General features: G+C 48.2%; 1 protein-coding gene across 1 annotated transcript in view; it reads left to right on the plus strand.

Annotated features, from left to right (window-relative positions):
- The first annotated feature begins 2,216 nt into the window (after window positions 1–2,216).
- The window catches only part of LOC309381920 (DNA-directed RNA polymerase II subunit RPB1-like), a 37,798-nt gene continuing 27,322 nt past the window's right edge, over window positions 2,217–12,692 (plus strand). The window contains exons 1-6 of the mRNA XM_081933249.1: window positions 2,217–2,638; window positions 5,409–5,541; window positions 5,890–6,026; window positions 7,409–7,582; window positions 11,452–11,733; window positions 11,926–12,087. Of these exons, the coding sequence (XP_081789375.1) occupies window positions 2,549–2,638; window positions 5,409–5,541; window positions 5,890–6,026; window positions 7,409–7,582; window positions 11,452–11,733; window positions 11,926–12,087 (978 nt within the window). The 5' untranslated portion in view covers window positions 2,217–2,548. The remainder of the gene's footprint in view (window positions 2,639–5,408; window positions 5,542–5,889; window positions 6,027–7,408; window positions 7,583–11,451; window positions 11,734–11,925; window positions 12,088–12,692) is intronic.

The raw sequence follows: 12,692 nt of genomic DNA on the forward strand, positions 1-12,692 counted from the left end.
GAGGAGGAAAGAAGAGAAAAAAACACCCCGAGCGTTGACTTCCCACTTTTTTCAGCGCTGTAAAATACAAAATATTATTATTTTATTTTATTATTGTTTTTAATACATTTTATTCGACACTTTTTTTGAAAAACAGTGCATTGTCAGAGTATACCATTTACAAATAAAAAAGACCAAAAAAAGTGGGGTTAAACATTGACATACAAGCTAATAACAACAATAATAATAGATATAGTAACAATAGTAATAATATACCCAAAAAGCTTTTAGTTAGGTTTCTTCTTGCAATTAAAGTATTGCAATTATTTACCTTATTTTCAGTGTTAACCTTTACTATCTTACTTTTCTCTCATTTCTACCTCTTGCTTCCCATCCATTCGTAGAATTTATTCCACGTCGTATAATATTCTGCATCTTCTTGATCTTTAATCTTAAAATATTATGAATTTCCCCCTTTTCCCCCTCCCCCCATCGTTATTAGGATTTTAATCCTGTAAAGGAGACAAATGAAAATAAAGATCACCCAGAAAGGGGGGGGAAGGGGGAGGGAAGCGTTGGATTTTATTTTTTCCTCAGGGGAACAAAATGCAAAAATAAAATATGTACTTTTTTCCCCCCTTTTCTCCTCAACCAGATTTTATTGTGTTGGGGTTTAAAAAGGGCCTAAAAAGCAGCCCCATAGGAACTCTTTAGAATTGGGGGGTACCCCCTTTTTTTGGGCCTAGGAAGGGGGCAAGGCCCCCCTCAATCTGGCACTCCAGGCCAGAAAGCCCATCTCTGCCCCCCCTTTCAATCTCCCCCTCCCCACACATTGAGCCCCCCCCAAACTGCCCAACACTTTATTATCACCCCCCCCCTAAATTTCTCTATTCCCTCCAAATTTGTTTTCTCTCACACCTCATGCCCTCAGGAGCCCCATAAGTCCTTTCTCCTCCCCCCCAAACCCCACATTTGAGGGCTCCCCATTATTTACGTCCTCCCTGCCCCCCCCAAATCCCCTCTCCTTAGGCTTTCCTCAGACAGCACCCCTTAATCTTCAGTTTTTCCTCCCTTTCCTATCAGAAGCCCACCCCACTCCACAGCAGCAACGCCCTGACCCCCAAGTCGCCCCTTCGCCAATAAACCGTTCCCTCACAACTCCACATCCATGTTCTCTTCGCCCGTTCCGGCCGCTTTCTTTCTCGTTAATTCCGCTGAATTGTAGCCCTCCGTACCCCCGGAGAGGTTCTCAAGAGCCTTTCCGCCAAGGCCCGAGTCAGTTGTGGAAGTAGGCCCCGAAGCAGCGCGCTTTCCTAAAGCGGAGCGGCCGACCGAGCGCGCGCCGCTCCCGGCCGAGAGAATCACGCGAGCGCGAGGCCTTGTAGGCCGCTGGCCGGAGCGTTCCATCCGGCTCGGCTTCGCGCTCGACAAAAGCTGGCTCTGTGAGGCACCCGACTCTCCACCCTCGGGGCCCCTTCGGCCATTTTCGGAAAGGTTCGGCTTGTGGCCACGCCCCCTCCCCCCTTAAGGAGCGGCTTTGTTTTCCCCGCCTTTCGCAGCTCATGAATAGTCAATGAGGCCCGTCGAAAATCTTCGGGAAAGGAGCCTGCTTCCGTAAGGACTGTACCATAAGCAAAAGAGGGGGGAACAGAATAATTAAGGAAAATTGTATATTAATCTAATTCGAGAGCCGGTCCTCATGAGAAGGCTTGGCTTGTAGAATAAGTATTCCTTCCTGAAATAACTTGCTTGCAAAAAAAAACCTGCTTCCATTGCATTGCTAACGAAGAGTTTGTTTGTAAAAACTCAGCTAATTCTAGCAAGCATGCCAATAACATTTTATCCGCGCTTTTCCGTAAGCTAATTACCGAGTTCAACAGGCGTTTGCAAAAAAAATAATTAAAAAGCACGACGGAGCTGAAAGTGAGCGCAAACCGAAAACTGGATCGCCCCCCCAACGAAGCCTAAATAATATTTATATCATTTACTTACTGCACACTTCCTCACCGTCCACCCCCCATGATTTGGTTTGATCTTTCCTCCCTCTCCGGCGCCGCCTCTTGTTCTTGTTTTCCCTCGGGCCCTAGCCACGCCCCCTCCCGTTCGGAGACGACGCAGCCGCAGCCCCGCCCCTTTCGGCGTCATCGCCCTTGCCGTCGTACTCCTGTAGCCCCGTGCCCGGGGAGCGAGGCTATATAAAGGCGGCGACGGAGCTGCTTCGTTCAGTCGCGCCGGAGAGCGCGGAGGGAGAGGACAGGAGGGGGGGAAGAAGCGGCCGGACGTGGTCGCGTGTCGGGGGACTCTCCTGTCGGCGAGCCTATCCTCTTTCCCGACGGCGTTGCGAGACGCCGGACGCTTTCCCGGGAGACGAGTTCGGGCCGGCGGCGTTAAAAAAAACCGGAGAGTTGGGGGAAGGGCCGGCGGCTGCTGTGGCTTCTTCCGGGCTGGTGACGGACTAAGGCGGAGGCAGAGCAGCGTCACGTGACTCCGGGGAAAAGGAAGGGAGGGAAAAAAAAGGCGGCGGCGGACGGGAGGAAAAAAAAAAGAAAGAAAAAGAGGGGCCGCCAAGATGCACGGGGGCGCGCCCTCCGGGGACAGCGCGTGCCCGCTGCGCACCATCAAGCGCGTGCAATTCGGCATCCTCAGCCCGGATGAGATGGTGGGTGGCCCAACGTTTGGGGTGGGAGGTTGGCTGGTTCCCCCCCCCCCAAAAAAGTTTGCTTTTCCATCGGAATTTGGGGGTGGGTCTTGGGCTACTTAGGGTGGGTTCTATGACACCCCCCCTCCCCAGATTGTCCCAAGCAGCCCCCTTCTTTCTTGGGGACGGAGGAGTTTGCAAGTTTTTGCAGGAAAAGAAAAAAAATGGGCAAAGGTCTTGAGATACTTAAGGGGGTTCTCCGACCCCCTCCACTTAATTAAGTGCCCCCCCATCTTTCTTGGGGACAGTTTGCAAGTTTTTGTAAGAAAAAGATGGGGAAGGATCTTCAGTTACTTAAGGGTTTTTTTTCCACCCCCACCATTTAAGTGCCCCCCCATCTTTCTTGGGGACAGTTTGCAAGTTTTTGCAAGGGGAAAAAATGAGGAAGGGTCTTCAGTTACTTAAGGGGGTTGTCTGACCCCCCATCACTTAATTAAGTGCCCCCCATCTTTCTTGGGGACAGTTTGCAAGTTTTTGCAAGAAAAAGATGGAAAAGGGTCTTCAGTTAACTAAGGGGGTTCTCCCACCCCCACCATTTAATTGCTTCCCATCTTTCTTGGGGACAGTTGGCACATTTTTGCAAGGGTCTGGTTTGCAAGAAAAGAGAAAATGTGGAAGGGTCTTCAGTTATTTAAGGGGCTTCTCCATCTCCCTTCACTTTTTCAAGCACCCCCCCCTTCTTTCTTGGGGACTTTTTGCAAGAAAAAGATCGGGAAGGGTCTTCGGTTACTTAAGGGTGTCCTCTGACCCCTGCCATTTTCTCATGTGCCCCCCCTCTTTTGGGGGCTTTGCAAGTTTTTGCAAAGGAAATAAATTGGGGGTTTCCAAACTTTGCACTTTCATTGGAATTTGAGGGGGAGGGGTTGTCTAAGATTATTTAGGAGTTTTTGATGACTCTCTGACAACTCCCCAGCAGCCCTCTTTCCTTGGGAGGTCTTTGCATGTTTTTGTGCAAATGCTGCTTTGGCGAAAACAAAAATGCATTTGGGGGATGATCTTGAGTTACTTAGAAGGGGGGGGGGAGCTGTGATCACCCCACTCTCCCAAATGCCCCCCCCTCTCTTGGGAAGTTTGCAGTTTTTCCAAGTGCAAATGGCTCTTTTCCAAAAAAAAAAAGCATCAGGTGTCAGTGGCCTTCCTTTTGGAAGTGGTTTCACTCTGGATTGGCGATCTCTCTTGCTCTTTTTCTCTCTCCCCTGCCCCTCCATTTCTTTTAATCCTGATTTTTAAGAGAGAGGGGCTTGATAAAGATCAGGGCCCAGTGTGATTCTTGCCTAGTTCTGCCTTTGCCACTGACTTTTATTGGGTGTCTTCCAATTGTGGGTTATTTCAAAACAGCAAAAATTATTCATTTTATATGCTGCTTGTCTCGCTGTCCAGAGTGACTCTTGAGCAAGCTGATTGGCAGAGTTTTTGGTTGCTGAAACTTCTGATCTGAGTTTTATAATTGCACTATTAATACTTTATAGGAAACTTTTAAGTAGGTTTTGTTTATCAAATTTATATGCCGCTTGTCTCGCTATCCAGCGTGAATGGGCAGACAAATTGGCAGCCTTGGGAATCTTCAAAGAATTTGCTTGCTGGAACTTCAGATTGGTTTACTGAATTTTTATCCCGCCTTTATTTATAACTCACTCAGAACAGGGATTATTCCTAATCCTTTTCCCCACAACAACCCTGTGAGGTCGGCTTGGCTGAGAGGAACTGCCCCATAGTTACACAGTAACTACAAACTTGATTTCTTATTGAATCCCCTTCATTTTGTATCATTTTATATCATTTTGTATCATTTTTCTTTACCTTTTTGTTACATTGTAAGCACCCAGAGTCTGCAACATTGAGATGGGCAGCATATAAATTTAATTATAATTATTATAAGAAACGTATTTATAAGTAAATAAGAACCCAGTCATCTGATCTAAAAGTATTCTGCAGCCTCAACCAACTTTTTTTATTCCACTTTTGTCCAAAATTCTGCCAAGCCAGATTTTCAAGCTCTGTTTTTTTCAAAAGCCCCTCCTGTGTGTGTGTGGGGGGGGGAGCCCAGACTGTCAAACACATTTTTTTGCCAATGATGTGGGTAAATCCTGCCTCCCCCCCTTAGCAAAATATCTTGTTAACCAGAGGTGGGTGACACGTGGTTGTGACAATTTGAAAAATCATCTTATTGGGGCGGTGGGAAAAGAAATGGTTATCCCTTTGGCAGTAAATCTGTTTTAAAAGAGATGACTAATCAGCAATTTTATTTAGCTCTTTTTATTTAATTTATAAGCCACCTTTCTTATTTCTATAAATAAGACAGCAAATATATCCAATACACTTTCCTCCCATTTACCCTACAAGGATTCTGAGGTGGGCTGGGAGGAAAGAGAATATCTGCTTCAAAGTCACTCAGCTGGGTTCCATGCCTAAAGTGGGACTAGAACTCTCTTATCACCTGGTGGCAATTGGTCCAAAGTCACCCAGCCAACTGGCTTTGGATGCCTGAGGCAAGACTAGAACTCCCAGTCTCCCAGTTTTTAGCCTGATTCCTTAATTACTAGGCCAAACTGAATAAACACGTTCTGCCTTTTCACTTGTCTTTTCTTCCCCCCCCCCCCCCCGCGCCCTCCAAAGTATTAATTTCCGCTCTGGCTCTTTGGGATTGCCGCTGTTTTGTGGCACATTCACACGTTTTAACCAAAGACCCGTCGCTCTTGGCACTCACCCGCTTTTTGCTTGCAATTTCTAGAAACGGATGTCGGTGACCGAAACGGGCATCAAGTACCCAGAGACCACAGAAGGCGGTCGCCCCAAACTCGGAGGGTTGATGGATCCTCGCCAAGGGGTCATTGAAAGGACCGGGCGGTGCCAGACATGCGCAGGTGAGGACCCTGGCGGTGTGCCACCATCTGTGCGGTGGGCCGATAGGGTCGGGGGACATCACTGCCTCCCATTTGAGAGTGGTGCGGTGACCTAGAGGTGGAGCTCTCGCCACACGATCAGGAGGCTGTGAGTTCAATCCTAGGTAGAGGCAGATATTTCTCTCTCTGGGCATAATGAGAATTTATCTGCCGAATGAAACTCCGCTCTGGCAACAGGGAAGGGCATCCGGCCAGTAAATACTCAGCTCCATTCAGTTGCCCAGACTCCACCCTGGAAAGGATTATGGGGTTGTTAAAAGATGATGATGATGATGATAATCACTTCCGCCTCCTGTTTATCTCCGGCAGGCAACATGACCGAATGTCCTGGCCATTTTGGCCACATCGAACTGGCCAAGCCAGTTTTCCACGTTGGCTTTTTAGGAAAAACCATGAAAGTCCTTCGGTGCGTTTGTTTCTTCTGCTCCAAACTGCTGGTCGATTCGGTGAGTAACGAGACCCCGTGGCTAAGCGAGACGTTGGTTAAGTGAGTTTTAAGCCCCATTTTACGAACTCGCTTGCTGCCTTTGTTAAGCGAATCCCTGCAGTCGTTAAGTGAACCTGGCTTCCCCCCCACGGACTCTGCTTGTTGGAAGTTCGCAAAAGGGGATCAAAAGGGGACGCTGCAACCGTCAGTTGCCATGGTTGCAAGTATGGAAAAACTGCCCTCGGTCACTTTTGTCAGTGTTGTCGTAACTTTGAACGGTCGCTAAACGAACGGAAGTCGAGAACTACCTGTGATTTATTTATCTCAAGTTTTGTATCTTTTTTTCATCTTTTTTTAAAATTGTAAGCTAAGGCAGTGGTGGGCAACCTTTTTTTTCAACTGAGCCAAATCTCGCCAAAACCACGATTGAAATTTATTTTGAGAGCCACATTTTTAAAACCGAAAATACATAGGATGGTACACTGTTTTTAGTTTCAATAAACTCTGGCATTTGAAGCACGCAAGTCTTAAAGCTGTCAAGTTACAAGATCCTTGCATCCCTAACCCTTTAGGAAAAAAAAACCCCAGGGGTCTTCAAACCTGACAGCTTGAAGACTTGTGGACTTCAACTCCCAGAATTCTGAGAGTTGAAGTCCACCAAGGGCATCAATCATATTAGCCCAGGCAGGGATCTGCAAAATTGGCTCTTAAGACTGGTGGACTTCAACTCCCAGAATTCTGAGAATTGAAGTCCACCAGTCTTAAAACAGCCAACTTTGCAGACCTCTGTGTTAGCCCAAAGCCTGGCGCTGGGCGGGCCTTGCTCGGAGCCCCAAGAAGCGAGGAAGGAGAAAAAGACGGAGGCCAAGGAGCTTCCCCCCCCCCCCCCCGCAAAAATCTTATCAGTGAGCCGGCAGGCAGTAGCAAATTAACTGATCACGTGGCGTGATCATCAGTTAGACTCCCCAGTTAGATTTTTGCTGGGAGGAGGCGGTGTGGGGAAGCTCCTTAGCCTCCGTTTCTTTTTCTGCCTCCTCGCTTCTCGTCCCCGCCCGACTTCAGGATCTTCCCTAATCATTGTGGGTTGAAAAAAAAGGGAAAGGGGCGCTTGTTTTGAAGTGCCCGAGAGGAGGGAGGGGAGCGGGCGCCCGGCACACAGAAGAGCCGGATTAAAGTGTGTAAAGAGCCGCATGTGGCTCGCGAGCCGCGGCTTGCCGACCACTGAGCTAAGGTATCAAGAGTTATTACCTTCTTATAAGACGCACAGCCAATAAACTTCAGAAACAAACAAAGGCAGGGATGGCCGAACCCCAGTGGAGGGCTCCGTGCCCCCCCCACCATCTTGTGGAGCAGGGGGGGGGGGCATCATTCCCTGTGTGTTTTCCCTTCTCTCCCTGGCAGAACAATCCGAAGATCAAGGACATCCTGAACAAGTCGAAAGGCCAGCCAAAGAAGCGGCTGACCCACGTCTACGACCTCTGCAAAGGCAAGAACATCTGCGAGGGAGGAGAGGAGATGGATAACAAATTTGGGGTGGAGCAGCCCGAAGGCGACGAGGACATCACCAAGGAAAAGGTGAGGAGCCCCAACATGAAGCCAATTGAGCCCCCCAAAAAGCCTCAGGAATTTCCCCACTGAGCTTGGTCACTTTTTCAGTCAATCAGAATAGAGCTGCAAGGGACCTTGGAGGTCTTCTAGTCCAACCCCCTCCTGCTCAAGCAGGAGATCATATCCCATTTCAGACAAATGGCTGACCCGTCTCTTCTTAAAAAACTCCAGTGTTGGACAATAATAATAATAATAATAATAATAATAATAATAATAATAATAATAATAATAATAATAGCCTTTATTGTCATTGTACATCATGTATACAACAATATTGACAATTCACTACTTCTGGAGGAAAGTCGTTCCACTGTTTGATTAACAGAATTAATAGAGTTGGAAGGGGCCTTGGAGGTCATCCAGTCCAACCCCTTGCTCAAGCAGGAGACCCTATCCCACTTCGTGCAAATCGTCCAATCTCTTCTTAAAAAACCTCCAGCGATGGAGCCCTCACAACGTCTGGTGGCAAGTCAGTTCCACTGTTTAATTGTCCTCACTCAGTTTCCCCTTAATTCCAGGTTGCTTCTCTCGATTGGTTTCCACCCATTGCTTCTTCTTTTTCCTTTGGGTGCTTTGCAGAATAGCTTGACCCCCTCCAATGTTGGAAGACTGCTATCATGTCCCCCACTATTCCATCTTATCTCCAGAGCAGCCAAACCCAAATCCTGCAGCCGTTCTTCATAAGCCAACATGGGTTTATCAAAAACAGATCATGCCAGACTAATCTTATTGCATTCTTTGACAAAGTGACAAAATTAGTGGACCAGAGGAATGCCGTCGATATAGTTTACTTGGACTTCAGGAAGGCATTCGATAAGGTAGACCATAACCTACTACTAGATAAAGTAGAAGAATGTGGGTTGGACAGCATCACCACCAGATGGATTCGTAACTGGCTGACCAACCGCACTCAACGTGTAGTCCTCAATGGAACTGCATCTACATGGAGGGAGGTATGCAGTGGAGTACCCCAAGGCTCTGTTTTGGGCCCAGTACTCTTCAACATCTTCATCCATGATTTGGATGAGGGAATAAATGGGGAACTCATCAAATTTGCAGATGACACCAAGCTGGCAGGAATAGCCAACACTCCAGAAGACAGGCTAAAGATACAGAAGGATCTTGACAAACTTGAACATTGGGCACTATCTAACAAAATGAAATTCAGTGGTGAAAAGAGTCAGGTTCTACATTTAGGCAACAAAAACGAAATGCACAGGTACAGTATAGGTGGTAACCTTGCTCAACAGTAGTAACTGTGAGAGGGATCTTGGAGTCCTAGTGGACAACCATTTAAATATGAGCCAGCCGTGTGCAGCAGCTGCCAAAAAAAGCCAACACAGTTCTAGGCTGCATAAACAGAGGGAGAGAACCAAGATCACGTGAAGGGTTAATACCACTTTACAATCCCTTGGTAAGGCCACACTTGCATTCAGTTTTGATCCCCACATTACAAAAAAGATGTGGAGACTCTAGAAAGAGTGCAGAGAAGATCAACAAAGAGGATTAGGGGACTGGAGTCTAAAACATATGAAGAACGGTTGCAGGAACTGGGTATGTTTAGCTTAAGAGAAAGAAGGACCAGGGGAGACATGATAGCTGTGTTCCAATATCTCAGGGGCTGCCCCAAAGAAGAGGGAGTCAAACCATTCTCCAAGGCACCTGAGGGTAGAACAAGAAGCAATGGGTGGAAACTAATCAAGGAGAGAAGCAACCTAGAACTGAGAAACTTCTTGACAGAACAATTAATCTGTGGAACAGAAAATGCCACCAGAAGTTGTGAATGCCCCAACACTGGAAGTCCTTAAGATGTTGGAGAGCCATTTGTCTGGAATGGTATAGGGTTTCCTGCCTAGGCAGGGGGTTGGACTAGAAGACCTCCAAGGTCCCTTCCAACTCTGCTATTGTGTTGTATGTTTTAGTCTCCAGGCCTTTGATCCTCTCCGTTGCTCTTCCCTGGACTTTTAGTGCAAGGGAGTTGGACGTGATTCGGCATAATTTGTTTGTGTCCTTGTGGTACAATATCTTTTGTTCCTGGGTACAAAAATCAAGGTTTAGCAAGCAAGAACTTCTGTTGACACTGGCTGTAGGTCTATCACTCTTGTGAACATTCTTTCTATCAGCATTTCCCTATCGTGAAAATCACCGCCTGATTATTTATTTACACTCCGCTTTTATTCTTTTTACCCACAACCACCCTGTGAGGTGGGTTGGGCTGAGACAGGAGAATTGGCTCCAGGTCCCCCAGCCAGCTTTCATGCGTAAAGTGGGACTAGAGCTCCCAATCTCCTGGGGATTGGGCCAAGGTCCCCCCAGCCCAGCTTTCATATTGTTTTTGCTTTGTTTGACCGAAAATTAAATTGATTTGGTTTGATTTTCAGCTTTTTGCATGGTTTTCTACAATTGCCCTTGCTGGAGCCCATACAAAAGCTAGTTATTAAACTGTGAACCTTTTCCCTTGATAATAAAATATGAAAAATATCATTTGTCAGTCAGGTCTCAGTCAGAAATAACTCTCTCGGATTCCATCTACCTGTTGCCCGGGAAAAAAACACAGCTGTTTCCCTTCCCAGGGTCTGAATTTCCACCGGGAAATTAATACGCAGATGTTAACACCTGTGATAATTTAACCCGCTAATCTTCCAAGGGGATTTTCATCAAACCGTGTGTGCCCCACTTGCCGTTTCCGTTTTGAAAAATGGATGCTTCATGTTTGTCAACTCGGAAGCAAGAACAAAACTCCCATTAACGGCTGCTTTTTATTTTTCCCCATCCAAATTTCCTTGCAGGTCACCCAAGGGCGATTCTGCCGATTGTGCCTTAGTTTTCTTCCGAATTAAAGTAATTGAGGCCCACTTAGGAGAAGCCAAGTGGTCCCCCCCCCCCCCCCCCCCCAGGGCTCTTAGTCTGAACAAGCTTTTTATAAATTAATTGGGTCTGAATTTTGCCTAAAAGTCTCCCCGGCTTGATTGAGGTTTCCTGTTAAACTCAAAAGGAAACGTTGTGGCAACACACACACACAATTAGGTGATAAATAGGTAAGTGAATTTCAGTTTGGTCACACGTTGTTTTGCTAACGTTCTTTTGGCTAACTCTTTAAAGACTATTGGGGTGAAAATGGAAGTGCTCTCCCAGAAGAAGAAGAAAACGAGAGAAATATTGTCTAGAGCGAAAATATACATTTCAAGAGAATAGAGCATAGCTGTTGGCGTCTATTTCAGTTCTCCAGCTGCCTTTTGGTTTTAGATTTTTATTTTTATTTTGCCGGTATTGTTTTTGTAACTCAAAGCACCGCACAGACGAATGCTCCTTCCTTCCTTCCTTCCTTCCTCCTATTTTCTCCACAACAACAACCCTGTGAGGTGGGTTGGGCTGAGTCACCCAGCTGGCTTTCATAGCTAAGGCTGGATTAGAACTCACCATCACTTGTTGATTGTCCCAAAGTCACCCAGATCTCTCTTCACGCCTAAGGCATGAAACTCACATTCTCCTGGTCGTTGGCCCAAAGTCAACCACGTGGCTTTCACGCCTAAAGCAGAATTCCCATTTTTCTGGGAATTGGCCCAAAGTCACCCAGCCGCCTCTCATGTCTTAAGGCAGCACTAGAACTCACGCTCTCCCAGTTTCTAACCTGATGCCTTCACCATTGAACCCCCTGGGGAAAACAGGAGCTAGAAGAGGAGTATTCAGTTCGTCCATCCTCTTGAGTTACTTTGTAAACAAAGGTGGGATAAAAAAAAAGACAATAAGGGTCCCAGAGAGAGGTTCTTTTGCACCAGGGTTTCCTTCCCCGCCCCCTCCCTGCCCCCCAGTGACGCTGTCTTCCCTCCCTCAAGGGCCACGGGGGCTGCGGACGCTACCAGCCGAGGATCCGCCGCTCGGGCCTGGAGCTGTATGCCGAGTGGAAGCACGTGAATGAGGACTCCCAAGAGAAGAAGATCCTGCTCAGCCCCGAACGGGTCCACGAGATCTTCAAGCGGATCTCGGATGAGGAATGCTTCATCTTGGGCATGGACCCCAAATACGCCCGGCCGGAGTGGATGATCTGCACCGTGCTTCCCGTCCCTCCACTCTCCGTCCGACCGGCCGTCGTCATGCAAGGCGCGGCCAGGAATCAGGTAGCTGCAGGCGACTCGTGGTGGGGGTGGGGAGGCTTGATTTGAACCCAGACCCAGCACTGAATTCACAGTCTTAGCATCCTATCCAAGCTTCCAGGGGGACTCACCCGGGGAAGGGCCAGGGCTTGTGGTTCGTCTCACACAAGGGGTGCTAAATGCTGACCCTCCAGCCCCTTCCCTCCTTCCCCCTAGGACGACTTGACTCACAAGCTGGCCGACGTTGTGAAAATCAACAACCAGTTGCGGCGGAACGAGCAGAACGGGGCGGCCGCTCACGTCATCGCGGAAGACGTCAAGCTTCTCCAGTTCCATGTGGCCACCATGGTGGACAATGAACTTCCTGGGCTGCCCCGGGTAAGTGCCTGAAGAATGGGCAGGAAGAGCCCTGAGGACATTCCCCCCCCCCCCCAAATCCTGTCCCCCATACTTTATAGAACAGTGCTTCTCAATCCCGAACACTGGAAGGTGGGAGGACTTCAGCTCCCAGGATTCCCCAGCCAGCCCTCCTTGGAATTGTAGTCCTAGCACAGGAGTGTCCAACTTTTGATTTCATTGAGGACTGCATCAGGGTTGTGGTTGATCTTGGGGGCCCAAGTGGGCGCAGCTGACTGGGTAGGCTTGATGTCGCTCACGTTGGGGAGGGGGTGCCTGTGGTGGCCCAGGTGGGGCGAGGGGATCCATTGTCTCCATCTCACGCCCAGGGGTGGGATGGGGGCAGCCCCACGGATCTAAGGCTGACTACGTTCCAGTCCCACCCAGTTGTAGATCAGTGCCTGGCTCGTCAAACCCTCACTCCCCCCCCCCCCCCCGACAACCATCCCACCATATCACCCTGGGGGTCTCCTGGCCCCTTTGTCGAAACCATGTCCCTGGAGCCTTTTGGAAGAGTGTCAAAAGTGGGGACCTAGCTGTTTTCCACGGGGGACAATGGGCAGCCGAGTTCCTCCATTGCAGGATGA

This window comes from Natrix helvetica, assembly GCF_964273705.1.
Source record: "Natrix helvetica genome assembly, chromosome: Z".
Taxonomy (NCBI): Eukaryota; Metazoa; Chordata; class Lepidosauria; order Squamata; family Natricidae; genus Natrix; species Natrix helvetica.